The sequence below is a fragment of the Chionomys nivalis genome, chromosome 21, assembly GCF_950005125.1.
Source record: "Chionomys nivalis chromosome 21, mChiNiv1.1, whole genome shotgun sequence".
Classification (NCBI taxonomy): domain Eukaryota; kingdom Metazoa; phylum Chordata; class Mammalia; order Rodentia; family Cricetidae; genus Chionomys; species Chionomys nivalis.
The window spans coordinates 51,777,516-51,788,435 of record NC_080106.1 but is presented as its reverse complement, the minus strand read 5'-3'; the positions used below and the strand labels follow the sequence as shown (position 1 = coordinate 51,788,435).

The window sequence follows — 10,920 nt, the reverse complement described above, 5'->3', positions numbered from 1 at the left end:
GGGTTTCTCTATCCCTGGCTGCCCTGGAACTCACTATGTAGACTAGGGGAACTCAGCCTCAAAGAGCTCTGCCTCCCAAGTGCTGAGATTAAGGTCTGAGGTTTATTTTTAATTAAGCGTTTGTATTACAAGTATGTTGTCCCACTGAGGTCAGAAGGGGCCTCTGTAACGAGGTAGAGGCAGACATGAAGCCATCTGGGAACCAAACTCTGGTATGAACTATTAAAACCACTCAGCAATCTCTTCAGTCCTTAAGGATAAAAGTTCTTCATTGTACTTGCTTTTGTTTTGTTTGTTTTTGTTTTTCAAGACAGGGTTTCTCTGTGTAACAGCCCTAGCTGTCCTTGGAACTTGCTCTTTTAGACCAGGCTGGCCTCGAACTCACAGAGATCCGCTTGCCTCTTGCGCCACCGTCGCCTGGCTTGTACTTTTAAAGAAATGGGGCTAAAAGTGGTCCAAAGAAGGTCGTTGTCTCAGTGATTAAGCGCTAGGTGTCTGTGAACCAAAGCCCAGCAAGGCTGAGACTGCCGAATTACCGCTTCAGTAACCGATGAACGGTTCTGGGCAAAAATAAGCCCACCAAGCACCCTCGTGGAAAAAGCTAATCGCTGGGCTGCGTGCGTGCATGCGCAAGCCCCAGCAGGCTCCACCCTGCAGTCAGTGCGAGCTGCAGTGTGGCCCTAGGCGCCAGGCACCACGCGTCTGGAAGCAATTCGCTACTCGCCCGGCTCGCTGCAGATCCTCGACCAGCTACAGCTGCCTGAGCATTGCCGCTACGAGGCACTGGCTTCGGTGCAGCAGGCCAGGGATGCCATCCGCGCCATGAAGGTGCGCGGCGCCCCCGCCATGGCTCTAGCGGGCTGCCTCAGCCTGGCGGTGGAGTTGCGGGCTGGCGCCGGCGGTCCCGGACTTGCAGCTCTGGTGGCCTTCGTGCAAGATCAACTGTGCCTCCTCGTCGCCGCCAGGCCCACTGCTGTCAACATGGCCCGTGCCGCCCGCGATCTGGCTCGCGTGGCAGCTCGGGACGCGGAGCGGGAAGGCGCCACCGAGGAGACGGTGCGGGAAAGGTACGGGATCCTGGACCAGGCAGTGCAAACAGAAGACTCCCTTTTCCCCTTCTACATATACCAGGAAGCAGGCGTGTGCCGTGTCTAGGGCCCACTGGTAGGACTGAAAGTCCATCCCTGCGCCGTGTTCTCCAGGTCCTTGAACTCAGCCCCTTAGCAGTTCCACGCCAGCTTTATGACACCCGTCCGGTTAGGTTTTACCATGAGGTCTTCTAGCTCTCTCCTGCTTTCCTCTCTACATTTCTCTTTCCCTTCCCACTTCCGGTCAAACCACTTCGTCCTCAGTGTTCTGTTGAACCTGTCAGGTTCCTGCTCCCTCCTCTTCCCTTCTGTAATAACACCTTGTCCCCAGCTCTGCCTTCACGTCCTTCATTTTACCCTAATGTCATCATCGCAGAGGCAGAGGGTTTGTTGTGTTTGCTACTGTGCCCCACCCCCAGCATCTGGCTCCCATACATGGGTTTAGTGAGTAGAGTGGCAGGTGTATCCCCAGAGAATTTCCCAGGAGAGCCCCACAACTTTGAGGGGTGAAGACCAGCTAGCCAGGTCATTTCCAGCAGTGCTAAGAGCTCCTACTGTTCCCAGAGTCATCCGCTTCGCTGAGGATATGTTGGAGAAAAACCTCAGAGATAACCGGAACATCGGGGGACTTGGGAGCCCGCCACCTCCTGGAGCACACCAACCCCAGGGGTAGCAAGGTGACCGTGCTGACACACTGTAACACTGGCGCTCTGGCTACTGCTGGCTATGGTACAGCCCTAGGTGAGGCAGCACCGTCAATTGTTGGGGCATGGGAGGGTCCTTTTGGGGTGCAAGGCAAAGCACCTTGAACTTGGGGTATTGTTCAGTGGCAAGAGTACCTGCTTAGCTGGGGCTGGGTCAGCAGTTAAAGAGTTGGACTGCTGAGCTGGGCAGTGGTGGCGCAGGCCTTTAATCCCAGCACAGAGATCCCAGAGACAGGCGGATCTCTGTGAGTTCAAGGCCAGCCTGGTCTACACAGCAAATTCCAGGGCAGGCTCCAAAGCTACAGAGAAACCCTGTACTCAAATTACTTCAGCCACAGAAATGTGGATTTTGGTTTGGTTTTTTCCAAATACCACACAGTATCAAAAGATGGTGTTGGATCTTCTGAAGCTGGAGTTAAAGGTGGTTGTGAACCTCCATGTGGATGTTAGGAACCAAGTCAGGCCTTCTGAGAACAGAAGTGCTCTTAACCCCTGAGCCATCTCCAGCCCAGGGTATTAGTTTGTTGTTGTTTTCCCTACCCCTGTAGATTCGTTTCTGTACACAGACACTGGGAAGTTGTTTGCAGGTGTGGGTATATCAAGGAGTTCAACCAATGGCGTTAGGACACTATCCTTCATTTTGCCCATGGATTGAAGTAATTCTGCTATCAGAGACTAGAAACTTCCCTGGGTCACCTGCCTGACTTCGGCCACATGCCTGGAGAAGGGGCATGGTGTTGACTTCCAGAGGACTGGGAACAGAGAGACATACCCTGAGTAGGACTGGGGAAGCTGTGACCAGGTCAAGGACATAGGGATTTGGGAATCAAGGCAGCAGAGTCGTGCTGGCCCTTGGCTGTCCAGGAAGCTCTCCTCTCTGCCTAAATCCAGCACTGGATCCTGGGAACCCAGGTCTTCAGAACAAGGCTCATTTGTCCCGTTCATTGACTCCGCCAGCATTCACCCAGCCACTACTAACTTCCAGGGAGTGGAAACACGGCTGTGAACTGCGGAAGAGATGCCAGGCATCTGCAGCCTGGAGTACAGAGGAATGACAAAGGACTTAGAGGTGTGGGTCGGTAGTGGGGCACCGCTGGGCATCCTCCATTAAGGAGCTGGGTGTGTGGCTCAGCTGTAAGTACCTGCTGCCCAAATGCAATGTCATGCGTTCCATCCATCCCCAACACCACAGAACAATAAATTATTAGAAGGTACTAAAGCCCCTCAGCAGACTGGGGCAAGAAGATCATATTTGAAGAGTTAATCAGAGTCACATAGCAAGACCCTGTCTCAAGAGTGTTGAACATCCTAAATGGCAAGGACAGGGCAGGGACTAAAGATCAGAGTGGTGGGGCTGCCTCGTGAGACTGAGGAATCTCGGGGTATCAGAAAGTGGATATAAAGATGATAAGAGTCAGGCACGGGGAATAGCTACAGCAGAGGCTGGAGGCCATATGAGCCTCAGCACTTGCAGCCCACTCTCAGGGCCACCCTGCTTGTCTCCCGGCTGCCCCGCAGGTGTGATCCGCTCCCTACATGAGATGGGCCGACTGGAGCATACCTTCTGCACAGAGACCCGGCCCTACAACCAGGGAGCCCGGCTGACAGCCTTCGAGCTGGTGTATGAGCAGATTCCTGCTACTCTCATCACGGACAGCATGGCCGCCGCTGCCATGGCGCACCAGGGTGTATCAGGTCAGTGGGCTGGGCACAGTGGGCCGGCTAGTGTTGTGGGCATCCCAAGCCAGGTATGTGACTTTTCCAACTCTCCCCCACTCCCCCAGCTGTGGTAGTGGGAGCTGACCGTGTCGTTGCCAATGGAGACACAGCCAACAAAATAGGCACATACCAGCTGGCCATTGTCGCCAAGCACCACGGCATCCCCTTCTACGTGGCTGCCCCCAGCTCATCCTGTGACCTCCATCTGGAGACTGGCAAGGAGATTGTCATAGAGGAACGCCCTAGCCAGGAGCTGACTGACCTGAATGGAATCAGGATTGCAGCACAGGGTAAGGTGTGGGTGTGACGCTCGGTATTGTGGGCCTCGGTGGCAGGAGCTGCTTTGCTCATTCAAGCTCCTCAGCGGGATTCTGGTGGTGGAGGTAAAATTCGAAGTCAGACTTTGTAAATGGTGCTTGGTGTCTGGAAATGGGGCTCAGTAGGTAGAGTGTTGGGGTGGGGACTTAAGTTTGGTGCCCAGAACTAACTCTTTAAAAAGACAGCTGTGGTGGCACAGGTGTTTTGTTTGTTTTTGTCTTTATTTATTTATTAGACAGGGTTTCTCTGAGCAGATAGCCTTGACTATTCTGAAACTTGCTTTGTAGACCAGTATAACCTTGAACTCACAGAGATCCGCCTGCCTCTGCCTCCCAAATCCTGGGATTACCGGCACTCTCCACCACCACCCAGCATGGCACAGGTTGGTTGGTTGGTTGGTTGGTTTTTCGAGACAAGGTTTCTCTGGGTATCTTTGGCTGTCCTGGAACTCACTCTGTAGACCAGGCTGGCCTCGAACTCACAGAGATCCACCTACTTCTGCCTCTGGGTGCTGGGATTAAAGGCATGTGCAACCACACCCAGTTTATGGCACAGGTTTATAATCCCAGTGCTGGGGAGAAAGAGAAGGCAGATCCCTGGAGCTTCTGGCCAGTCCCAGGTTCAGTGAGAGACCCTGTCTCAAACAGTAAACTGGATGGTTCCTGAGGAACCAAAGCTGAGGTTGGCTACTAACCTCTATAGGCAAGAGCACATGCGTGCTGGAGTGGTGGTATAACCCTGTAAGCCCAGCATTCCGGAAGCCCAGGCAACAGAGCCGCATAGGCTCAAGACAAGACAGTAGAAGAGAATTTCAGGCTAGTATGTTCTGCCAAGTGAGGCTCTGTCTGAACAAGCGTCTACACAGACAGCCAGGGACGATGGGACATAACAGGGCTCCCAGCATTGGACTGAGGCAGGAGGGCTGCTGAGAGTTCAGGATTATCCTGGGCTACATAGTGAGACCCCATCTCAAAAATCAGAAAGAGCCAGGTAGTGGTGGCACACACCTTTGATCCCGGCACTGGAGAGGCAGAGGCAGGTGAATCTCTGAGTCTGAGGCCAGCCTAGTATACAGAGCGAGTTCCAGGACAGGCTCCAAAGCTAAAGGGACCAAGGATGTGACTAAGACATGGAACACTTGCCAGAATGCACAAGGCCTGAGATTCCAATATACATCAAAAACTTCTTAGGTTAAAAATAATCAAAATGCATTGTATACACATAAGAAAGTCTTAAAGAATAAACAAGATATTTTCAAGTCATTTGCTGATCTCGGTGGTACACATCTGATGAACCTAGGGGGTAGAGGCAGGAAGACGAGGACTTCAAAACCAGCCTCGGCTACATAGAAAATTTGAGGCCGGCCCAAGCTACGTGTATGACCCCGTGTTAGACAAGTAATTACATATTTTTTAAATTGACTTTTAAAACATCGATGAAGGACTCCTCCCCATGCTCAGAATCCCAAAAAACAGACTCTGGAGGTCTTAAAATCTTTGGAGCCTGCAAGATTGGGGACCAGAAGACTGAGGCCTTCTTGAGCAGCAGGAACTGTGGCTGTGTTACTAGCTTCAGTACCTGCACCGTCTTGAACTATTTGGTGTGGTGAATGCCTAGATTCTCAAGGACTTTCTAACCCCAGCCGGGCGGTGGTGGCGCACACCTTTAATCCCAGCACTCAGGAGGCAGAGGCAGGTGGATCTCTGTGAGTTTGAGGCCAGCCTGGTCTACAAGAGCTAGTCCCAGGACAGGCTCCAAAGCTACAGAGTAACCTTGTCTCAAAAAAAAAAAATTGCTGTGGTGAGGACAGACAACAGCAACCAGGGTGTTCTCAGGGCCAGCCTTACATGCCCTCCCTCTCTCCCTGCAGGAATCCGGGTTTGGAATCCTGCCTTTGATGTCACCCCCCATGAACTCATCACTGGTGGCATCATCACTGAGCTGGGTGTCTTTGCCCCTGAGGAGCTCCAAGCAGCCCTAAGTGCCTCCATCTCCTCAGAGGGACAGACCCTAGATAGTCCCCAGATGTGACTCCCCTGATTCTGTAATAAAGTTTTCAAATGGCTGCCCCAAAGCTCATCCTCACCCATACCCCTCCTCCAGCTGTGAGAGCAGACTGGATTTACCCGGCTCTGCAGGGTCCCAGCATCCACAACAAAGCTGCCCACGATCGCATTCCGGCTCCATCCTTTGTATGACCGATGCCAAGGCAGGTGTCAGGGGGTACACACCTGTAATCCCAGCTCCTGGGAAGCTGAGGCTGGAGGATTTCTTTGTGTTTTAGGTTACTCTGGCCTACGGATTGAAAAACAAAACAGAAAACCAATGTAGGGATAATCAGAATGATCTTAGCTGTCTTTGAACTACTTGTTTGTTTTGATTGATTGATTGATTGATTGATTATGTATACAATATTCTGTCTGTGTGTATGCCTGCAGGCCAGAAGAGGGCACCAGACCCCATTACAGATGGTTGTAAGCCACCATGTAGTTGCTGGGAATTGAACTCAGGACCTTTGGAAGAGCAGGCAATGTTCTTAACCTGTGAGCCATCTCTTCAGCCCCGATTTTTTTTTTTCAAGACAGGATTTTTCTAGGTCACCTTGGATGTCCTGGAACTCGTGGACCATGTTGGCCTTGAATTCACAAAGATCCTGTCTGCCTCTGCCTCCTGAGTCTGGGATTAAAGGTGTGCACCCCTACCACCTGGCCATTTATTTTATGTGTGAGTGCTTTACTTGCAAGTGCCTGGTGCCCTCTGAGGCCAGAAGAGACAGTGGATCCTCTGGGCCTGGAGTTACTGATGGTTGTGAGCTGCCATGTGGGTGCTGGGAACAGAACCCAGGTCCTCTCTGCAAGAGCAACAAGTGCTCTAAAAGAGGATACCAAAGTTCAGTAATCAAGATAAATGTCTGTCCTTTTAAGACAGCATCTCTGTATCTCCCTGGCTGGCCTGGAACTCACAGAGATCCTCCTGCCTCTGCCTCCTGAGCAAAAGGTCAAAAGTGTGAGCCACTACAACCTGCTTTGCTTTAATGTGTTGAGAGTTTCTGGACCTGGAACTCCACCATTAGGTGAGGCTACAGGGACTGCGGAGCGGAGCCGAGGGCCGAGGAAAGGCGGTGAGGAACCGGGTCCGGAGGAGGGCGCGAGGGCAGCGGAGCTCGGGGAGGGCGGGCACGTCTCACTGGCTGGTGTCACTCGCAGGTCGAGTCATCGCTCCCAAGAAGGCGCGCGTCGTGCAGCAGCAAAAGCTGAAGAATGTGAGTGGAGCGGGCGGAGGGGACTCCCGGTTCCGAGTCTGTGTCCTCCCTTGTTCCGTGGATCCAGACCCGCACTTAGCTTCTGAGTGTGTTAAGATGTGTGTTAAGGCCGGGCGGTGGTGGCGCACGCCTTTAATCCGAGCACTGGGGGTGAGGCAGAGGCAGGCGGATCTCTGTGAGTTCGAGACCAGCCTGGTCTACAAGAGCTAGTTCCAGGACAGGCTCCAAAACCACAGAGAAACCCTGTCTCGAAAAACCAAAAAAAAAAAAAAAAAAAAAAAAAAGGTGTGTGTTAGGGACTGTCAGCCAGTAGCCTTGGGTTTTGTGTTTATATGTGTATTAGTGTTTTACCTGTGTGTGCGTGCATCAAGTGTGTGCCTGGTATCAGAAGAGCATGCCCAATCCCCCAGAGCTAGAGTTAGTGACGATTTTGAGCCATCACGTGTGTTCTGGGAACTGAACAGTGGTTTTAGGGATCACAAGTGCTGCAGGCAGGTGTGGTAGCCACGACTTTGATCCTTACACGCTCTGGCAGATCCAGGCTGATCTCGGAATTCAAGGCCAGCCTAGACTATTTATTTTAATTATATGTGGGAGGGTGGGTGGGTGTGAGCCCATGCCCAGAGAGGCTAGAAGTAACTGGCTGCTTTTCCACTGGATCTCAATTCAGTTTCTAGCACCCACATGGCAGCTCATAACCGCCTGTAACAGTCCCAGGGGATCTCCAATGCCATCTTTTACAGGCACTACATGTATGTGGTACACAGATATACATGTGAGCAAAACACTCATACATATAAGTAAAAATTAATTAGGAAAATTAGGGGCTCTAATCTGGTTTAATCTTGAGTAGATCATTCTATCTCCCCAGATCTCTCCTAGGCAGGTTACCCAGAAGCCTACTCTGCTCCTTGAGGTACCCACTCTCAGGTCCTTACGTGAGTTCCCTCCACAGTGCCGCGGGACCACTTTGCTTCCTTGAACTCCGCTCCTACACAGTCTAGTCCTTTTAGCATACATCCAGAATCCACCTACTTCTGCCACCTCTCACCCACCTTCCAGGTTGGACCCTAGTCGACTTTATCCTCTCCTGCTGTAGCTGCTGAGGCATCTGCCTCTGCCCATAACCCTCCATGGCTGCTTCCTGCTCAGCAAAAGCCCAAGTCCTTCGTCTCCATCCTCACTGCCTTCATCCTATTTTCTGTCCCTCTGGCCTTACTGGCCCTTTAAGGACTCTTTGTCCCGCTGCTAGATGTGTTCTTTTCGCCTGAGCATGGTAACACACAGGCCCATCGTGGTAAGGCAAGGCAAGGGAAGCTTGAATCTGAAGCCGTTCTCAAAGAACAAAAGGAAGAGTGTGTGTGTGTGTGTGTGTGTGTGTGTGTGTGTGTGTGTGTGTGTGTTCAAGCTGGGGAGAATGAGGGCTTGCTCTGTGTCCCCCACAGAGCTTGGAAGTGGGGATCTGGAAGAAGATTGAGCATGATGTGGTGATGAAGGCCAACTCCAGCCTGCCTAAAAAGCTTACACTGCTGAAGGGTGCATCGAAGAAGACAGGGGCCACCACCTCCAACAAGACACCATCCTAAAGGCACTGGGACTTTGCACGTGACCCCACAGGCTGGCCGGACCTGAAGAGGACCCTGTTCCAGTTCTGATGGCACCTGGGACAGCAATGGGCAGGTGATGATAAAGCTGGAAGCTTCCTGGTACTGAAGAGGCACTCGACTTCTGTGGGTGACACGTCGTAATGAACCTGGCTCTGTTGTCCCGCCAGCTCTCAAACAGTTCAATTGAGAGGCCATTTGGAGGCTAGGTGAGCCTCACTGGTCTCCACAAGAAACTTCTCTCGCCCATGCAGTGCCCTTGACAGCCACAGACCCCAGAACGAGCGATGACATCTATACCTGTAGCTGGCAGCTGGAATTGTCTCTTCCCCAGGTCACTCCAGTCACCTAATGTTGTCACTGTCCTGTACATAAAGAAAGGTTCCGTATCTTCAGTGAGGTGCCACCTCATCCTGTCACACTAGTGATCCAGAGCCACTTGGGGGTGCTCCAGTGTTACCCAATAAAGCTGTGCTCACAGAGGCCATGTGCCATTCTTGTGCTTTCCTGCACTACCTATGACACTCTGGAACCGGGACCTGGTCAGCTCAAGCCACCCTTCTCCATGGCACAGCTCTGCTTCTGTCCAGTGAGGGGCTCACACCCCTGGCAGTCCCTCCAACCTGTTGGACCAGATGTTGAAATGTTCTATGCAGGATGTTGGACGTGGTGCCATATCCCTTGGTGTGGCCCTGGGACAAGCAATGAGTACGCTGGTGGCCTATTCCTTTATGCCCAGCCAGTTTGCCTACTGAGGAAGCAGAAAAGTGGGGGTTTACTAGTGACTGCCCCAAGCCCTGACTGGGTAAATTTGTTCCCAGACAGTTGGAATTTAATGTTAAGACTGTCTGATGCTCCCGTGTTGGCTCCTGGCTCACCGTGGCTGCTAGGGATCAGATCCACTTGTGTGTGCTTAGCGAGCTGTCTGAGCCACACCCTAGTCTAAACTCCCAATGCACTTGCAAGGCAGAGGAAGGACCTGCTGGACTTTAGTCCTGCCAGGACACAGATGTTCTGCTCTGAGCATGGAGGGCTCCTTTAGAGGCTGTGGCTTACTTCAAGACTGGACCTTGAAGGGCTTGTTAGTGCCTCTGGCTTGTGGTGAAGCGCCTCACCATGTCTACCTTTTGGTACCCTCACCATAGATCCTGAGAAATGGGTCCATCCCATTGTGGATACAGACCCAGAACCATGAGCTCATCAGTGGCCTTCCTTGGGTTTAGTTTGGTTTTCTGAGACAGGGTCTCCCTGTGTAGCCCTAGCTGGCTTAGAACTCCCTGTGTAGACCAGGCGGGCCTCAAACTCAAAGTTGTACATGCTTCTGCCTCCCACGTTCTGAGATTAAAGGGTCTCTGTGTATGTACACATGAGTCTGAGTGTCTCGGGAGGCCAGAGGCAGCCTGTGCTCTGAAACTGGAATCGGGCGGCTGTGAGCCACCCTACATGGGTATAATGAGTGGAAGCTGTTAGCTACTGGGCTTGTGCTCTAGCCCTGCAGGTGCTTTGAGGCAGGCAGACTTCTGGAGGTGTCCAAGCTGTCTAGGGCTGCATAGCCCCTGTCTCAGAAAACAAAAGAAAAACTACTCAGCTGCTGTCGTGTAAGCTAATCCAGTAAATGTCCCTTCGTGTTATATTCTGTTGGTTCCCCCAGAGCACCCTGCAGAGCAAATGTTCCATGGGTGCTTGGACCAGCGTTGATGGAATGCTTCACACTAGCACAGGGGCAGAAACAGCCTGCCGTTGCGGTAATGGCTGAGCAAGAATCTGCTCCGGCCACGGTGGAATATTATTCAGCCATAAAAATGGGATGGCGCCAGGCAGTGGTAGCCTTTAACCCCAGCACTTGGGAGGCAGAGGCAGATGGAGGCTGCACTTTCATTTCCCAGATACCCAGACCCTAATAATCACACAGAAACTATGATTACAACACTGCTTGGCCAATGGCTCAGACATATTTCTAGCTAGCACTTACATCTTTAACCGGTCTCAAATCACAGAGATCCTCCTGTCCTTGAACTCATAGAGATACACCTGCCTCTGCCTCCAAGTGCTGGGATCAGAGGCATGTGCCACCACTGCCCAGCAGTCTGGTTAACTATTTTAAACTGGGTTTTTATCACTTAAAACAGAAAACATGCTAGCAAGTGCATTCAGGAATTAAACAACAAAAATAAAATATATTTATAAGGTTCTTAAATGCTTCTAATGGAAACCTAAATCAGGGA

The 10,920-nt window shown here is 51.8% G+C and overlaps 2 protein-coding genes across 3 annotated transcripts; both read left to right on the top strand.

Moving 5' to 3' along the window:
* Window positions 1–185: 185 nt before the first annotated feature.
* LOC130863397 (methylthioribose-1-phosphate isomerase-like) lies at window positions 186–5,860 on the top strand. Its single transcript, XM_057753341.1, is given in 7 exon segments — window positions 186–212; window positions 685–1,067; window positions 1,653–1,710; window positions 1,712–1,829; window positions 3,311–3,487; window positions 3,577–3,801; window positions 5,700–5,860. Coding segments are annotated over 7 exon segments (1,149 nt in total).
* Window positions 5,861–6,725: 865 nt separating this feature from the next.
* LOC130863979 (leydig cell tumor 10 kDa protein-like) lies at window positions 6,726–10,908 on the top strand. Of its 2 annotated transcripts, XM_057754307.1 has the most exons (4): window positions 6,726–6,950; window positions 7,036–7,091; window positions 7,963–8,007; window positions 8,537–10,908. In XM_057754307.1, the coding sequence occupies exons 1-4, from the start codon at window positions 6,737–6,739 to the stop codon at window positions 8,675–8,677; spliced, it is 456 nt and encodes a 151-aa protein (XP_057610290.1). In that variant the 5' UTR covers window positions 6,726–6,736; the 3' UTR covers window positions 8,678–10,908. The 2 variants fall into 2 exon arrangements, with proteins under 2 accessions (XP_057610290.1, XP_057610291.1); XM_057754308.1 differs by lacking the exon at window positions 7,963–8,007 and having other exon boundaries at window positions 8,537–10,907.
* Window positions 10,909–10,920: the final 12 nt, after the last annotated feature.

What these genes read in the sequence shown, in the direction of transcription:
- LOC130863979 (XM_057754307.1), top strand. Translation starts at nt 6,737, where the DNA reads ATGTCTGTCCTTTTAAGACAGCATCTCTGTATCTCCCTGGCTGGCCTG. An exon ending in CCGAGGGCCGAGGAAAGGCG is followed by an intron (nt 6,951 to 7,035) that starts GTGAGGAACCGG and finishes TGTCACTCGCAG; the next exon opens with GTCGAGTCATCGCTCCCAAG. An exon ending in AGCCTACTCTGCTCCTTGAG is followed by an intron (nt 8,008 to 8,536) that starts GTACCCACTCTC and finishes TGTCCCCCACAG; the next exon opens with AGCTTGGAAGTGGGGATCTG.